We start from the raw sequence: 19,031 nt of genomic DNA, 5'->3' as shown, positions 1-19,031 counted from the left end.
CATAGGATGAGTCACACATTCATCCTAAACCAATAATGGCAGCTAGAGGCTGTGAGGTCTGGAGGGGAGGGAAGAGGATCTGGAACCACACAGCCCAAGGTCTTGAAGACATTTCTGTGACAAAAGAAAAATAGATAGCCAGTGCGGGAGGTGGTGGGGTGCAAACATGTTTCCACTACCTGGTGCCCCATTTAGCAGCAGTAAAACTGCTAGCTCAGAAAGGGTATAGTGTTGACCTTGTGGGTTTAAGGCACTGGATCCAGTATGTTTTTTTCTATAGTTCATTCATTCCTGGGAGGGATCAGGTTTGTAGGTAATTAACATTAGGAGAGTTGTTTGTTTGTTTGTTTGTTTCTTTTAGACTTTTAGCATGGTCCTTTGAGAATATTTTAAGGGCCAGAAGTGGTGAACAAGTAAACTGATCATGAGAATAATTTTTAAGTACTTGATTTTTTAGAATTCAACTTGGTTTTGTTTTCCAATTTATGAAAAACAGAAGTGTGAGGCCGGAGATGACACAGGCACTTGTCTGAGAAGCAGGAGGTCATAAGTTTGATTTCTGATACCAAATAAATAAATAAATGCAGAGGCGTAATCTTTCTGTCAGATGCCTGGGTAGATCCCCAGGGAATGAGTATGGTTTCAACAAAACAACCAAACTCGATGACTGCTTGTTTCTCTGCACTCTTGATTACTGAGAGAACCTGCTTGGCTGAGATTTGGATGTGGGACTGGTTTGGGTGAGTGTGTGTGCACTTGGACCTGGGGACTCTGTCTTAGAAAATCCCAGGCACGCGGCCTGCCACAGCCCAAGCTGCACAGAAGGCTCTTACCCCAATGCTGTGAGGTTCCACATGCACATCTGCACAGAGCAGCCTGCCCTTGCTGACCAACTTTTACTTAGTTTTGTTTACTTGTAATTCATTTTTTGTGGCAGTCTATCTTGAAGGAATGAAAAGGATAATGACTTTACAAGAACTTGAGTTGAACCCGAGAGAGGAAGAGGGAGTTAAGGGACCTGCCCTGAAATCAACCTGCTTATTAAAGTAGACTTGAGGAAAAACAGAGCATGAAAACAACAAATCAGCCTGACTTGAGAGGAGTGGATAAAATAGTCCCTGCAGGAGGAAATGTGTAACCAAATCCAGTAGTTTATCACATCTTCAGGAAACCTTGAAATGACCCTATGAATTTATATTGTTTCCAAAAGACATGTGAGCCAGAGGATCTTCTCCTGTCCCGCTGTGAACCTTGAAATCAATCTATTGCTCTTTCAAACTTTGGAAAAATGATATGCTGCTAATGTCAGTGAACTAGGGGCACTTGCAGAATGTGTTTTCACTTCTTGAGTTTACTGAAGCAGAAGGCAGAAAGAACGTGCTTGTGCAAAGACCTGTCCTTTCCAGACCTCAGTGCATTGCTGATGGAAAGCCTCCTTAACGTGAGAGAGCTGTGTTAGTCTTTCTTTCTGCAGATCTTTTGCTTCCTCTGTACAGGCAGTGATGGTGAACTCTGATTTCTTCTTGAAGCTTTGATAAAGCAAGGGAAGGAAAATGGAGCCTGTTCAAAGAAACAAACTTCCTATAACAAAAGAGGCAGACGATGCATCCTTAGTGCCTGCATCTGGCCTCAAATTATGCTCCTCTGCCTCAGTTTACATTAGTGCATAATTACTGCTCCATGTAACATTCTGAAGAAGCACACTGTAGGTGGATGAAATGCAAGTTAATTATTCAAGCTCATGAGTAGCAGGGAAAGATGATTAAATCATACATTTGAATTGCACAGTTCAACTTGGAACCTTTTCCTTGTGCTCTTTTGTTAAGTTGTCTGTTTTAGTCTTTTATTTTTTGATAGTAATTTTAACAATGCTAATACCATTTTGTGTGGAACACTGAATAATTTTCACATTGATTATATATTTTGTGAGCCGTTTGTGTCTTATTGTCCCATATATGGGACAATGATTTGCTAATTTCTTTTAACTTTCAAAATAGCTTGAATAGGCAATGAGAATCAATTTTTGTAAATATTTGGTTGAATTAGAAAGTATTGCAAATAAAAGGAAATGACACATACTATTGTGATTTCTGAACAGACTAGTACATGTAGTATATAGTGGTTGGGGTGTAATTTGGTGGTGGTGCACTTGCTTAGCTAGTGTGTACAAGACCCTGAGCTCAATTCCTAGCTCACAAAACAAATAATTACAAAAGCCAAACATGTATAAACTTATGTATGCAAAAGATAGCATGTATGTGTTTTTTCATTTTGACCTGTAAAGAATAGTTATTGGTGTCTCCATGACAAATCCTACACTGTTAAGTGATAGGCAAAGGAAATTTCTTCTGTTTCTTAACTGTATAAATCTCAACAAGTTAATTGACTTTCCTGTTGATCTTTTCATCTTCAGAATGAGGATAGTGATATTACTCATGGTGTTATTGTACAGTTTAAATGAAGAAATATAGTCCTTAGAGGGGCGCCTGATATTTGTGGTTGTTTTAATGCTGCTGCTGAGCAAAGCTCTATATGAGAATTGTCCTCTTAAGTAAATTTTCTGGTTGTGGGAACAACATCCTGTATAAAGCAGTCAGGCTACAAAACCAAAAATACTTAGGTTCCTTTTGTAGCCCATCCATTAAGCCTATGGATAATCTTGGAAAACACACACAAACTTTCAAAACTCGTTCACATCTGTGAAAATCAGTTTTAAAAAGTCACATGCCCCAGCATAGCTGAGAAAGGAGCAGATGATATTAATAAATAATATAGAAAAAACTTCTTTATAGAAACAGTGACTCTATCTCTTCTTAAAATAATGTAAGTAATAATCATTGAACTGAGAAAACCCTTGTCTGGCTTTAAGTGAGTGGCCGAGGAGCTCATTACTAAATTCCATTTCACATTTTATCTTAGAGACAAACACCATTGACCAAAAAGGAAGTTCCGCACCTAACCTGTAAATATTTAATCGAACAAATGCATTGTTTTCTGTTTCTTTGTAGAACACAGAAATAGGTCTAAAATAATTGGCAATTTAGCAAGTTTCCTTTTTAAAGCAACAGAGAAAATACTTAAACCAAATTTTCAAAATTAATTCCTTATCTCCATCAATTTTCACTTTTGTCTTCACCTAAATTAGGGATAGTAAAATAATGCTTAATTTTGAGATCCAATATGATTCTTCAGAGAAACTTACCAAGCATGAGTTCCACTATACCAGTTCATTCTTTTTTCACTTTCAGATGCTGAATTTAATTAGACCTCGAGAAAGCTACCTCCAAATATGAGTTCTTAAAATTTTAAGTATCTATAAATAATAACAGAATCCTTAAAACTTCATGTTTACCTATAAACATCTAGAAATAAGGATTTCATGGCTGCTGTGGCATTTGTCATATTTTGAAGTCTGGCTCTTATCTGAAGCATTGAGGTAGATTTAGGTCTTGAGAGATTTTTATCTCATAAAAATAACTCACCTCTTTCAACTTCATGTAAAGATGGCAGACTGGATTGAAATGACAGAAAATGCCTAGAGGGGAACATTGAATGAATAACTTTGAAGGAAACTATTTTCACCAAAGACTTGTCCAGATTTAATTAGTTATGGAGGTTAAAGGGAGGGAGAAAGGCCAGGAGCCCGCAGGGGTTGCAGGAGTAATGTGTCAAGGAGAAGCAAGGCCTCACGTGGAGAAGGAAGTGTTGCTGCTGGAAGCTTTAATAATTTGGTGACCTAGTGTCAAGCGTTGTGATTTCCAGTGGCAGGGAAGGTAAAAATGTGAAACATTAACCAGTCCTATCTTTTACTGGGATCCTTCATCTCTTACAGTGTACTGGGTATATTATCTTCAAAACAGTACATTTTCGAACAATTTCATTTGTTCCATCAGAAAGGATAAAATGTGAAGATCATGGCTCATAACACTGTCATTCAACAAGCAGAATTAATCCTTCCCTTGAAGAGTTGTATATGAAACCATGACTTTACAAAAGGCTACATAGATCTAGAATGCAACAACCAGAACTAACGATAGCAATGACATTATCAGTAAGGATTGTGATGAGTGTTTGTTTTTATTATAAAACATCTGGAGAAATTCAAGTATCATTTAAATATTACCAGATCTATAAATCTGTAGCAATATTTTCTCTTAAGACACTGGTTAGCTTGTACTAAACTTTGTAGGGAAATAGTTGGCACAATAGTGGGCTTGTGATAGCAACCACTTGCTTGTAAGTGATAGTTCCAAGGAGGCAGAGAATCTACTATATAGGGTAGTAGCCAAAGTATAAACAATGTGGTAAGTGCCAGCTCATTTGTATGTTTTATATGCTATACGTATATTCAGATACATTTACAATATACATTTACATTTCTCATGTAGAGTTTTAGCTACTAAAATACTTTAGTATTGTGATTTTATTACTGAGTTACAATTAGTAACATACAAATAAGTTAGTAAGTAAATTAGAAGCTCAAATTGTGATAGAATAATATGCAAAATTCATACTAGGAAGAATTTGAATCATGCTGACCGGCATGGATTTATTCTTTCAGAAGGGAGTTAACCAGAGGAATGACAGTAAAATCTTGCCTTTAGATAGGAAGTAAAGGAGACTAGTAAGAGGTATTGAAAATGTTCTGGCAAAAAATGATAATAGCAGTGGAATCAGCAAAAAGACATATTCAGGATTGATGTAGATCATACAGTGTAGAATACTTATTGAATTTTTATGCTGGAAATAAGGGCAAGGAAATAGCTAGAGATAAGAGTTCGGATTTTGAACAATCTCTAGGAGTTTTAAGGTTTTATGATTTTGAAAGTTTTTTGTTCATGAACTCTCATATGGATTTACACAGTACTGTTTTTTCCATTTGTTTTAGGAATAAATCATTTCCCTAAGTTGAAGGAATAAACATACTATCATCACAGAGTTTCTAATTTGCATGAAATTGCAGTTTTTAATGATTATATCTTATATCTTTTAAAATATATTTTAAAGCATTTGGTTCCATTGATTGTAAGTATATTTGGTGTCTTAAGAACACTTAACAACACAGACCAATATTTTCATTTTCTTTTTTTTTTTTTTTTTTTTGTCTTTTTCCTTTTTATTGGTACCAGGGATTGAACTCACGACTGCCTGCTTTACAAGGCAGGCGCTTAAATCCCCAGCCCTAATATTTTCATTTTCAACAGATTCTTTCTCCTTGTTTTTCCAATATTATGAATTTAATTCTTATTCTTCAGTGATATTTGTTGTTTTCACTATTTTAGCTTAGCATACTGATATCTGATACTTGGTATCAGTTTTCTTTATTTATAAAACATGAATTCTTTTTCAAGAAACAACTCGTGCGGTTTTGCTTAAAAAATTGGTATATTGATCAGTGTGTTGTTGACACTTTAAGTTTTTTGTTTTGTCATTTTACATATAGTTGACAATGACCATAGTAGTTAAAATGTTTATGAAGTATTGATAGAGATAGGTATACATTATATTTAAAGAATTTAACTTACCATAATATATAATCTATGTAGATAGTAATTTTCTTCATAGATCTTGAAGCAAGAAATCAATTTTAGATATGTTGACTTTAATTAAGATAAAGTTGTAGAAGCTCCTATGACCATGGTAGTTCTGGCTTGCATTAAAAATGATTGAGAATCTCAAACCGCATTACCAATTTTTATAGCTAACCAGCAAGAAATGATTTAATTTAGGAAGATGAAGGGTAGCTTTTTTTTTTTTTTTAAATAGCATTGAGATAGCCATTGAAGACTCAATTTGGATTAAGGCACTATGTGAAGAGTAACTGTAAGAATGTGGGAAAAATTTTATGTGCCATGTTTATGTAGTACAGGATCATCAAATTTGGCTTTGATGAGGTGGTGGTAAGTAAATCAGAAGTGAGATAAATATGGGTACGTGATTGTGGAATATTGAAAATTTCAAACATTGCTTGTTTCAGTTCTCTGTTATTTTGGTAATGTTAGTACTAAGTGTTATAGTTTGGATGAAATGGAAAGTCCAGGGCAAGTCATGTAAATATTAAGGCCTTGCAATAATTCAAACAAAAATGCCAGCAGTGAAAGTGATCTTATAGTCAGAAATGGAAGCAGAGTTGAAAAGGAAAGCTAGTTTTAGAGGGAAGGTGAGTTCATCTGATAGATGCTATAAAACTTTGGAGTTTATAGGAGGGGAAAGTAAATAATTTAGTAAACAAGCTCTCAGGATATAATGATAGACAAAAAGATGATGTCGAAGTGTTCTTGGAAGTATCAGCTTGAGATTGGTGATCATGAATTATTTTTGTCTGGGAGATATCTTGAGCTGAAATCTAGGAACCAGGAAGGAAAGGGAAATGTCCTGCTTAACAGAATGAAGGGTAAAAGGCAGGTGTTTGTGGTGGATACAGATAGAAATCGCAGGCTTCCTATTTCTAACATGATGGCAAGGACAGTTGGCTCTGAAATGAGACAGAGGCCAGCAGCCACTAGATAGAGTGGTGTTTGGTTACAGCCTCGGTCACTGCAAAGGCATTGGGTTAAGAAGCAAGGGAGATGAGTGGAAGGTTGTTTGACATGATCTGATCATTGATGCCACTGTTAGGATGCGATGCCTGGGGGTCAGATGGAAGGAGAAACCTTGGTATCTAACTGTACTCAGGTCCCAAAGAAGACAGAGAGGTCAAAAATAGCATGGGAAGCAATGCGTGGTCCCCAAGAGAGGAGGGTGTTCCCAAGGAGAAGGTAGTCCAGTGAAGCCTAATGTCAAGGGGGCTGTGAGGAAGAAGCGGCATCAGGATCAGAGGTGTCGTCTCCCACTTTTCAGCTTTAGATCTGACACTGGTAATTTAGCAAGGAAACACATTTAGTCCTAGTCTGTTCACCTCTCACGATAGATGGCACTAACATTTGCATAGAAAACAGGTATGCTATGTTCAATGCTGGAACTGGATCTGTATTTTCAACATTTAAGATTCACCTTTTTTATTATGAATATTCCCATTTTATTTTCACAAGAAGATTTCTAAACTTCAGGCTTTCCTTTGTTAGACTAGTTCCTGTATAAGACTGGCTTATTGTATGAAAGCCTTTTAAAAACAATACAAATTGAAAGAGAAAAAAAGACTATGCCAAGTGTGAGTAGATTTCAGTTATGCAGAAATGAATAGAGTAACTACTGTCCTTTATCCTCTGAACTTGTGACCAATAGAGAATAAATGTGAACAAAGTGAGCAACCTGCTGAGAGAGAGAACAGTAAGGACTCGTGTCCAGGAGACGCCTTCCCAGGAGAGGGATTTTTCCTGGTATCCAGTGATCAAGGTTACTTGAGAGCTGGGATAGAGGTGCAGGGAGGGTCTGATGGTGTCAGTGTGGTCAGACTGCATTTACCAGTGATTAAATTGAAACCTAGTCTGAGTGTTATTCAAAGTATCTTGATTTCTGCTTCAAAGGCCTTTCAGCTAATTGAATGGAGCATATTCAGATTATCTAGAACAATAACCTGTACGTAAAGTCACTAATTGTAGACTTAACCACAATCATACTACCGTCACAACAGCATCTAGATCAGTGATTGAATCAGGTTGATTGAATACTTGGGCACTATACTATGGCCATGTTTGAAACATGCAAGTGACCATCAGAGAGTTTTCTAGGAACGTGAACCTGTGTCATGTGACTCTGTTATACTACTGAATGTTCAACATCTTTGTTATAACCTTCTATGCTATGAATCATTGTTACCACCTATCTAGGAAAGATCAGCCCCAAGTTTATGTTGTCTTACTTGTCAGTAATTGTTAATTTTTGTAAAAGATTTCTCCATGATATTTTTATTCAAGTCTCTGAGGGTTACAGCATGTATAATTATCCATCAATAGGGAATAAGAAAATGGTAGTACTTTTCCATCATTCATTATGTAAAGCTCTGCATATTTCTGACATCCTAAAATTAAGCACTATAAAGTGAAAATTAAATACTAATGGACTATAAATTATATTTACAGAATAATAGGCTACTTACTATTATAAATTCAAATTATTGAAAATTTAATACTGTCTTTCATTATTACTTTTTATAAGCAAAAGACTGCCTTGAAAGGGAAAGTATAGCTTCATCCATAACCAGGAGAGTTCTAACATGTAGAAGGTGACCAACTAATACTGATTTTCAAACAAATAGAGAAAAGATAGTGAACTACGTTAGTTTAGAGGTCACAGAGATGAGGAAATCAGGGTAATGGAAAATTAAAGAAAGTGAGATAAAGCCAAGAGAATTAAATAAAAGCTCTATAGTCGCAGCTAACATGATCTGTCAACACAGGTTTTAACAGAGACATATCATAACTTTAAGAGTCAGATTTATTTGGGAAGATTAAATTTAGTAAAGGAACCTATTAGATTATTTTAGGCTGAAATAATAGGTTGCCTGTGAGAATTAATTTTTCTCTTAATTTAAATAAAATCTCAATAAAATTACAGGAAAAAAATGGAAATCATCTATAATGTAGGATTTGAAAATCAAAGCAACCCCTCTGAAAGCCTTTGCTTCCCCCAGAAGTACTGTCTGTGAGGACCAGCATCTGTGATGTACCTTGTGTTGCCTGTGTCACGTGATTCTCTCTCAATTAAGATGACATAAATTTATGTCAAAATTACCCATAACTTGCCTTACTTACTTAGAAAACAATGGATGCTCTTGTAGATCAACAAGTATAATTCTGCCTCCTTTTTTTTGTTGTTGTTGGCCAGCCTCCTCTTGATCAGATGTTTCAGAAATTATTTAAGCCTACTTTAATAGATGATCTGATCGCAGTTTCATTCAAATAATCTCAACAGCCTTTTATTTTGATATTATGTATTTTAAATAATGTCACAGTGACCATATCATACAGCACCAAAAATGTTTTACATTAATTCTATGAAATGGTTTCTAAAAAGTGAAATATCCTATTTGGAGTGGGCAGAGTTTGAATTATTATATTGTCAAATTGTTTGTCCTGTGGTATCCTTAGAATTCTGGACTCTATACAAATTAACATTTTAATTTCTCATCACTTAATATTTTTAATTAATTTGTGGGGCATCTTGCTTTATGTTACATTTATTAAATTACTAGAAGAAAAGAATAAAATGATTTTGAAGATATTTCTGTAAATTAAAGTGGCAGAAATAGAAAAGGTATGCAGGAGAATAGGAGGGTTCTACAACAGTAGAATTCAGAGATCATGAAGGCTTAAACTGGAGCAGAGAGTGGTACCTCTGTTTCAAAGATACCTGCATGTCAATTGCCATGTTAACTTTAGATCACTACTAGTAACACTGAGGCATGTTTAGCAAGCATTGCTTTAAAAGTAAAAGAAAAGGAGAGATTTTGTTCTTTTGAAGTTAGAATTCATTCAATACTTCTAAATTTGCAACACATTGAAGGCATTATGTATTCAGCTACTTGAATTTAAATGATGAATCCTGTAATATGTTTCTTGAAATATCAACCATAGTTTTTGTTCTTTTGAAGAATATTTTAATCAAAATATTAAAAATAAGCTGGAGTCTCATTCAAATACTTAATTCCAGCTGCCTTTTGTTGTAATATATCATGAATTATCTCTCTGATGGATGGGTAGCCAAATGGAGATAAAATTAGCTTGTAGTCATTCATTTTAAATTGCTCTTGAATCATTTGAAAGTAAATTCCATTTCAAAAGAATATGCTTCAAGTCTCAGACAAAGAGATAATGGTCCTATTTTTATGATATAAGCAATAATATTTTAAGTCTTATGATTCAGAAATGTAGAAACTTATGTATTAAATTCATGAAAATTAAGGCTTGATATATAGCAATAAAACTAGCTTCCTAGATTGATGTTCATAACATAATATTTTCTTGTCAAGAATTACATACAATGAAAGCCTATAAAAATAATACATGGTGCAAAGCTTTCTTTTCTTGTATAAAAATGAAAAAGCAAATGCCTGTAGGAGATAAGAGAAAAGGAAATACTGAGATTTACTGATATCAAGATTAAAAATGGTACTACTGTTGGAATGTCATTGTTGAGTAATAGTGGGAAGCAGAAAATTAAGACAAACGTTGGAAGAAAAATGAGTAACAATGCTACATCTAAATCAGAAAAGACAATTATAACTTGAAATTAATACTGAAGTCAGTGTACAGAAAAAAAACTATTTTAGAAATTCTACCTTGTTAATTTGAATGAACTACTTGTAGAAAACCTTTTTAGCAATTTTGTCATTCAGTTCATTTAGCCCAAATAGCAAAATGCAGTCGCTATCAGCAGGGAAGTTAAGCATTTTTATAAAATATAACAATTTAAGATAATTGTAATACGGTGCTAGAAATAAATTCACCATCTGAAGTTGTTGTTCACAAATTGAGTTCCTATTATCACTGTTATCACCGCTTCAGATATTTATATTAAGAAATAAAGTGATAAGAAGACACATTCACTGATCTCCCTGTGGAAAAAAGCCAAAATTGTTCTTTTATAGCTTCAAGCTTTGCAGCATGACTTTAATAATATCAGAAGAGTGGTTTACATGTAAAACGGTAGTCTATCCAATCAAAGTAGACACTCAAATATTCTTATCTCCATGCACTAAATGGTCCTCTAGCGGCCCTGGAGATGTTGTGTCTGGGTGGCAGGGGTGGGCCCTGGATGAGCCCTGGAGTGTAGCCTAGGGAGAGACCAGGCACAGATAAAGTCACCCATCTTCTCCTGCACACTGCTCCAAATACGCTTGCTTAGAGAATGGGTGGGAGCTGAGTTTCTCAGCCTGAAAACAACATGATTACATTCAATCACAATAAAAATATGGGAAGCACCATATATGGTCTGAAATGGATGTCTACTGATTTCACTTGTCAGACTTTTTATAAAGTGATATGCTTAGTTTCCTGACATGACAGACAGGGCTCACTTTGTGGCTAGGTGACCTATGTTGTCGCAAGGGACTAGGACTTCATTTTAATTTATGTTGTCCCCATTTCAAAATTATTAATACATTTTTAATGAGTCTCTGAAATTTCGTTTTGCACAGGCCCACATAAGTTTTATGACCACTCTTGTTTGTGGATATAACTACAGTTATTTCCAATTTGTAAATGATTTTAAGGCACTATAAACTCCAAGATACCTCATGAATAGTCTACAAATGATAAAAATTGCTATCGTTAAGATTAATATTAATGCTTTTGCAAGGTTTTTGTTAACTTTTTAAAATAGGCCTTGTACTATACTAGATTTAGGAAAATGAAAAACAACACAGGGCCTACCTTCAGAGAGTTTTCGCTCTAGTGTTAAATGTTTGTTATGTACTTCTGGTTTTTAGAAAGTTAGTAAGAGTTGCATGAAACTGTTTCCTGCAGTTAAATTCCTCCTTTTATTTTAGAAACAAATACATGGTCCAGAGCATATAGATACCCATATGGAGTACATGACATTTTCAATGGATCATTGTTTTCCTCATTAAATATACACAGATACAGTAGAAAAGAAAACTTACAGGTAAAATTTCTAAAATGCCACTTGGTGAAAATTATTGCCAGTGTGTGGCATTTTCATAGAGAGGAACTGAATAAAGTGTTGTCTTAGCATGCCACAGTGGGGAGTTCTCTTCATTGTGGGAAGAGTTTTCAGATCATGTGTAGCAAGTGGAGAAGACAAGGATTTCACAACATCCCATAAGCCCACTAATAACCAGTCCATCTGGATTCCATTATGTTTATTCCACTACACATATGTGCTAATTTCAGGTCTTGAATTTTCTTTGCAAACATCATGTCAATTGTACTAGAATTGATATGCCATATTAATATGACATCTTCTAGGCCATAACCTGGAATTTACTGTCTGACTATTACTAAGAAATGCTAATGAACTACTGTGCTATTCTTGGTTAAATTAGCTCTCTAGAGAAATATTAGAGGAAGAGTTCCTCAGAAACTAGAATGGCAGGTATACAAACACTAGACCTAGCACACAAAGAAAACACAATTCCTTTTTTATTAGTTCATCGCAACTAAATGAAATAGTGAATTTCTTTGTGACAAATGTATGCATACTTTAAAGCATTATAGTTTCATTTGAGTTATTAATAGGTATCTTGAAAAATCAATAACATGTGAAGCCTAAAATCACAGGTTTATCTTTGTATGTAGTGATCATTTTTGGTTAAAACTTAAATACAAAGTTAGCTTGCTCATACATTTTAAAATATATTATTAGATCACTAGTTTTACCCCAGTACTTAATAGAGTCCCTTTTGATTTGAAAGTATATGCATAACTTGCTCATCTCTCATATAGTTTACAATAAAATAATCAGACTACAAGTCTGATATGCAAGTCAAGGTAGTCAATGTTTAGTAACTTTATGAACTCTTTCCATAGGATGTGAAATTATACATACTTGGGCTGTATTACTAAATAAAACACGTGGTGCCTTTTTGTCATACTTTTTAAAGGAACAGAAACAAATTTCACTTCATGGCTGAAAATAAAGCTTTTCATACTTTGCATGTTGAAATAAATATATAGTTATTAAGCACATTCACATTTTTGTGCATAGAATCATACACCACAATAGAAGTCTAGTTTGCCATTTCATTTGGCTTCATGAGTGGTAATAATTAAATGCAGTAGATGATCTTCTGTGGAAGATGGGCCTTATGTTTTACGGAGCTTTATTGATCATCAGCATTACCTATCATCGCATAGAATACTAAGTGCTTTAGAAGAAAAAAAGATTGGAGAAGGCCTTCAAGCATTAGTTATGTTGTGATGAATCTGTCAGTAGTTCAGTTCCTCTGCCTTTTACCTTCCTGAGCTGTGTTTACTTAAGCAGTCCAGAGTGTTCTTGCATGTTGACCAAAAGAACTGAAATTGGTAGCAACAAGGTTATGCTTTAGGAAGCTGTCAGTTTGTGTCCTTGTTGTTCAGCAGTGGAAAAAGCTAAAAATAATATCCTTCCAGAAGAAAGCGAATTAAGGAGGTAAAGTGAGGGCGGGGGAGGAAACCAGTTGCAGGAGACACTACTTTCATGCCAACGTTTCATGAAAACTACTTAGGCCCATGGATGCAAGTGAAACCACTTTTTACTATGAAACAGATTAGCAGATGCTGAATGCCATTACTATTAGATAGTCATTCTGTGACCTAGATGGGAAAGGTCCTGGCCAGGTTTCTTAGTGGACAGATGTCCACTTCACCAATGTCTTCCAAAGTGGGCCAACTACTGAATGAGTAATGAAATAAGTTTCAGCAGCATTAAGTACCGATTCTGTACCTTTACAACTGAATATGTTTATGTGCTTTTAAGGAACTTGTAAGTTTTAAATTCAACCTGCGATTTTTAACCCTGAATATTAGCATATATATGAAATTAATAATGGTTGTATTTTCTCTATCCCTTATAGGAAAATAATTATCATGTTTACTTTTTTAATAATGTATTTGAAAGGATCTTCTCTTGACTTCTGTAAAACTGGTATTAGTTTTACAAAAAGGGATGTGTACAATTTTTTTAATTTGGAATCATACAACATCCAAGTTTAAAATATACAAGTATGCATATCTCAAATAATTTTTAGGTTAGGGTTATTCAGTTGACTTGGAATGTCATAATCAAAGCAGTATACATATTAATTTTGTGTGCTGGGAAATGATTATGTGGTTCTTTGTGATAATCTTCAGTAACAGTCTAATGAGAATAGGTTTGTTAGTTATATGACGTTGTGTGGCATTTTAATGTAGTTTCAAAACTAAACCAAATAGCCTGGAAGCTTAGTCCTACTATGACTCTAGAATTGATTGACTCAATGTTGTTGTATTTGTATTTCCAGTGCTTAGAATGATTCTGGACTTAATAAATATATCTTTTTGCTGAATGAATGTTTCACACTGTGCCAACTTTTGATGAGATCTTTAATTTGCTTTTCTAGTACTTTTAAGGTTTACCAATGAACCTCATACTTTTCAAACAAATTTATCTAATGCTATTTCTTTTTTCAGCTTTTAAGAATGAATATATTTTAAGAAGTGCATTAATTATTACAGAGGTCACAGTTTTTGTGTAAGACAGACCTGAGTTTTTATTCCTGTTTTACTATTGGCTACCTGTGATTTTTGAACAACTTATTCTCCCTGCTGTTGAGTTTCACATGTGCAGAAATGAGAATAGTAATGATCTAGACCCTTAGTTGATCAACTAAGAAGTACACCTAACACAAGACAGACATTCAAGTCACTTAATTAAAGGATTATTTTAAAATCAATTGCAAGTTATTATGTTCTGACTATTTTTTCACTTTCTTCTTGTTTACCAGATGATGACTTTTTTCATGAACTTCCGGAAACGTTTCCATCGGACCCACCTGAACCTCTGCCACATTTCCTTATTGAGCCTGAAGAAGCTTACATTGTGAAAAATAAGCCTGTGAACCTGTATTGTAAAGCCAGCCCAGCCACCCAGATATACTTCAAGTGCAACAGTGAGTGGGTGCATCAGAAGGATCACATCGTGGATGAGAGAGTGGATGAAACCTCTGGTGAGTCTTCTGTGGTAGTCAGATTGAAGTTGAAGCGTCACTGTTTCCTTCTGCCTGTTGTCATACTGCTGTTTCAGTTAATGACACTGAAATAGCATTATTACCCTTGGGCAAAAAGATTTTAGTTAGGATTTGGTGGTCTCAATCCATGCATTGCAAAGTGAAACATAATACATAAATCTTGACTTGATTTCTGCTGGACTACCTGAAATGAAAACATCATTTGTGCTTAACAAGATAAAAAATGTGAAGGGATAGACTAATCTCAACATGTTAAGTGTCCAGGTGAAAGACATCCTTGAATTTATCTTGGATGGTTGTCAGTTGTAAATATCCTGAGATCTTGGGAGCATGTTCAACTAAGAATAAATTTTGCTTATTGACTTTACTGCCAAGTGTTAACCTATTTACATTGCACATATATTTCTTAAAGAATTTGTAAATTTTGTAGATTGAAAATATCCTGTATTCTTAGCCTACATACACAAATGAATCCTAGCTTTCTACCTCTCATCTGGCGTTGATTTGAGTGCTGGAGGAGTGTATGAGATCCGAGAGCAGGAAACGGGCTCAGGCAGGTCTCTATGTGGTTCCGTCTCGGTCACTGATACCATCATAATGAGAACTTCTGATTTCATTATTTCTGTAAATAATAATAAAATATTAAGGTAAATAAAGTGATGTAGATTTTTTTAATAACCTTTGGGGAGTATACTGATGGTACAGGATACTTTCTGGGTAACAGTTTATTGTAAGACAGTAGTAGTTCTCTTTAATTGGAAAGCTATAGTGTATGATTTTTTAAGTTTTTCTTCCATCAGGGAGGGGAATATTCAGATATCTTCCAGGTCAAGGACTTTATAAGACATGTATTTTAAGTATTACTACTTTAGTCATGAAAATTTCCAAGCTAGTTTCTTTTTTAGTGTTTTTATTAGTATATGTTTGTGATGCATAATGAATATATTCATCAGTGGTTCACATAGATATCCCATCTTGATCCGCTTTTACTTGCCCTTCTCCAAGTGTTGGATTAACCAAAGCTGAGCACAGTTCAGCTCTGTAAAGGCAATTTACCTTCATTCTCTCTAGCAACATATATACTGTATTGAGGAGATGGAAAATAAGTAGAATAGACCATGAGAGAACTTAGAAAAGGCAACTTACATGGAACATATATTTATATAACATAGATAGTCCTGAAATATCAGGTGGCAATCCTGCATAATTGCTTGTCAATTTAGGAATCAATATGTTCATTTCATGTAAGCTGCTGACTGCAGAAATATCAGGGTAAGTGTCCAATGGTAAGGTAGCTTTCTTCAGGGAATTGATCTACCTCTTGGTCTAATTACTCTGAGAATAACTCCACCAGATGTCTTCGAAATCTCAAGTGAGTTGAGTTTTGTTTATTTCCACTCATTTATTTGTAAAAATTTCAAAAGCATACGTGTTTAATGGTCCGAAGAGAAAGAAAGATATCCTGAAAGCTAAAATGAGAGTCACGACGTTGTCAGATTTCCCTTTACCAAGTAATGAGAATGCCAGTATTGAGAAATTACCAATTAAAAACACAACTGTGATGTTCAGCACTTCTGCCAGCCTAAGGCTGTGTTGCTAACACACACACACACACACACACACACACACACACACACACACACACTCCACAGATTTTCTTTCCGTAAAACATTTTTTTCTATACTTCTACACAAAAGTAATCAATATTTCACACACTAATCATTGAAAATACCTTTTAAGAGTTACTGCAAACTAAAATATGGAAGGAAGTAAGGTTAGATTTGGGAGACCCAGGGATGCTTGGTTCTCTGCAGGTGCAGCGATGGAGTCAAGCACAATATAGTTATCATCCTTTTTCATTCTCACCTGAAATTTTACAATTAAACTAGCAAATATGAACACCCTAATATTTATATGCTATGTACATGTAAATGCTTTATCCACACAGGAGAAGGCCAAAAATGTCCACGGATGCTAACATTATTTGGTATTGTTTTAACCTATTAACTCATGTTCTTAGAAAACACAAATAATTTACAAGTTAAATATTATGATGCGAGTGGGATGTCATTATGAATGATATATTGTATACTTGTATATTTCTGCAAAATAATTGCAGTCTCAAAGGGAAAACATACAAAATTATGAAGAATATAGACAAGTCACTGAAGAAAATCAGTGTAAGATAGCCAATTCAAATTAAAATACAATACATGATGTCACTTTAATATCAATTTAAAGAAAATATATAGATGCAGAATTTTAAACAGAAAAAAAAAGTCAGGATCTGTGTGTGTGCATGTGTGCACAGGATCTTACACACACTAGGCAAGCACTCTCCCACTGAGGTAGGTCATTCCCAACTTTACAAAGAAAACTTTTAAATTGTACTTTTAAACAAGCCAATGTAAAAACTAAAACCACTGCTTGAGTATATAGAAAAATGTGTATTGGTCTTGAATATAAAGGGTGAACAGTTTTAAAATGTCTGCTATTTATAAATGAGTTGTTAAGGTCATCAACTTTTGTGAGAAAATAGTAATGAACGAATCCTGAAACAGTAATAAAGAAACCTCGCTCTTCATAAATGTGTTGTAGAGCTACAGAAGCTAAAGGAATTTGATCTCAGCAGAGGACAAAACACGTGTATTAATGGCTTAATAGAGATTAGATGAAAAGACTTGAGTGCCTTAAGGCTTTCAGAAAGTGATAACAATAAAGTTTTCCACAATATAGGAAAAAGCTAATGCATTTTCTGAGCTGAGACAAGGTAGACAGAAAGACTAAGACAGAGTGAAGGAATGGAGCTTTAAATCTATCTCTTTCGTTAAATAAGTCGCAGGAGTTAGGATTTAAAGTCATCATCACCAGGAGAAAATTTGGGTAATTTGTTGACCTATGAGTTGGTTTCAATGACAAGCTAACCCTTTTAAATAAGACACAAAATCTAGCTGACTTACAGAGAAACATTATTAAATTTGAATATCTGAAGGAAGAATGTTACAAACAGAGCTAAGGAACAGACTTAAAAATAACTGGTTTCAACATCTGTGCACAGGTATTTGTCTAAGGAAATATCACTTTCTGAAAGCCTTAAGGCACTCAAGTCTTTTTTTCTAATCTCTATTAAGCCATTAATACACGTGTTTTGTCCTCTGCTGAGATCAAATTCCTTTAGCTTCTGTAGCTCTACAACTTAATATATAAATACCTTTAACCTGTATTTAGGAAAATGAAGAGCAGCCCAATAGAAAATTGAACAGTGTTTGAACACAGAGATATAGAAAAAGGCATATTTTGTTGGTGGAGGTATAAATTGATACACACTTTCTGAAGGCCAATTTGAAAGATATAGACAGATGGATACAGACATAGATATATAGTGTGTATGTGCTTCAGCAGTTCACTGTACTAACAAATGTCTGGAAGCTGATGACCACCAGTGTGAGCACCTCTTGTAGAGGCTGAAGGGAACTTGTATTAATCTTACAATTTCTTAATAAATTTAATTTTACAATATTTAGAGAACTTTTTCTTCTCCTGGTGTATACATTTTTGGCATGCTCTCTCACTCCATATATGTATGTATATATTTTTTTCCTCACTAAATAATTTTCATACTATAACTTATCTAAAAATAAAAGTTCATGTGGCCGAGGATTTAGCTCAGCGACATAAGCACCTGCCGTGCAAGCAGGTAGTTGTGAGTTCGATCCCCGGTACCAATAAAAAGGAAAAAGACAAAAAAAAAAAAAAAAAGTTCAAATGCACACAAGGACTTGGTGGCTAGTTGTCTGCCACCCCTGTTGGAGTCTTCCCCAAGCACCATCCATCCTGAGATGGAGCACTATAGCTTTTCCAGTCACTGATGTTGCTCCATGTGTGAAGCTTTGGAAATATCTCTTAGACAAAATTTTTCAGGAAAAACAAAGTTTAAAAATATGCTGTATGGCATAGTCCCATTGTTCCAGGAAAGAAAATACACATATGTTTGTATATGCATTGAAATTTTCTGGAGAAATATGCACCAAGAAGTTGACAGTTTAGAGCCCTGGTTGATATAGAGACACTTTTATTGCTGGATTTCTTTTTTGATCTCATAAATGTATTGTTTTTGTAATAAATAATGAAACCTGAAAAAAACCCATACCACTTTATTGTATCTCTTTGGTGCTATCATAAATCGTCAGTCTGGATGGATTTTTTGGAGAAATTTGTAGATCTTTTGTATTAGAGTGCTTTGCTTTCCTGTGAGATCAGAGTCATTGTGAATGAAACTGAAATAGGGTCATTTGTTTTGATTTTTGTTTTCCATACATGGATTCATCTGCAGCTTTTGCTTCAGCTATCCACTTAACACAGGGTGGCCCTAGTAATGTTGGGGCCTTGGTAGTATTTATAGCAAGAAATATTAAAACACATTAAG

The 19,031-nt window shown here is 34.6% G+C and overlaps 1 protein-coding gene across 2 annotated transcripts in view; it reads left to right on the top strand.

Annotated features, from left to right (window-relative positions):
- Unc5c (unc-5 netrin receptor C) overlaps nt 1-19,031 on the top strand; it is a 355,058-nt gene that overhangs the window by 192,117 nt on the left and 143,910 nt on the right. For both annotated transcript variants that reach the window (XM_063247291.1, XM_063247292.1), the window contains exon 2: nt 14,363-14,584. In XM_063247291.1, the coding sequence (XP_063103361.1) occupies nt 14,363-14,584 (222 nt within the window). The remainder of the gene's footprint in view (nt 1-14,362; nt 14,585-19,031) is intronic.

This window comes from Cavia porcellus, unplaced genomic scaffold, assembly GCF_034190915.1.
Source record: "Cavia porcellus strain 051 isolate PalLab524CR breed Dunkin Hartley unplaced genomic scaffold, mCavPor4.1 scaffold_4, whole genome shotgun sequence".
NCBI lineage: Eukaryota > Metazoa > Chordata > Mammalia > Rodentia > Caviidae > Cavia > Cavia porcellus.
Note: the sequence above shows the minus strand (reverse complement) of the source record. Positions and strands in the feature narration are given on the sequence as shown.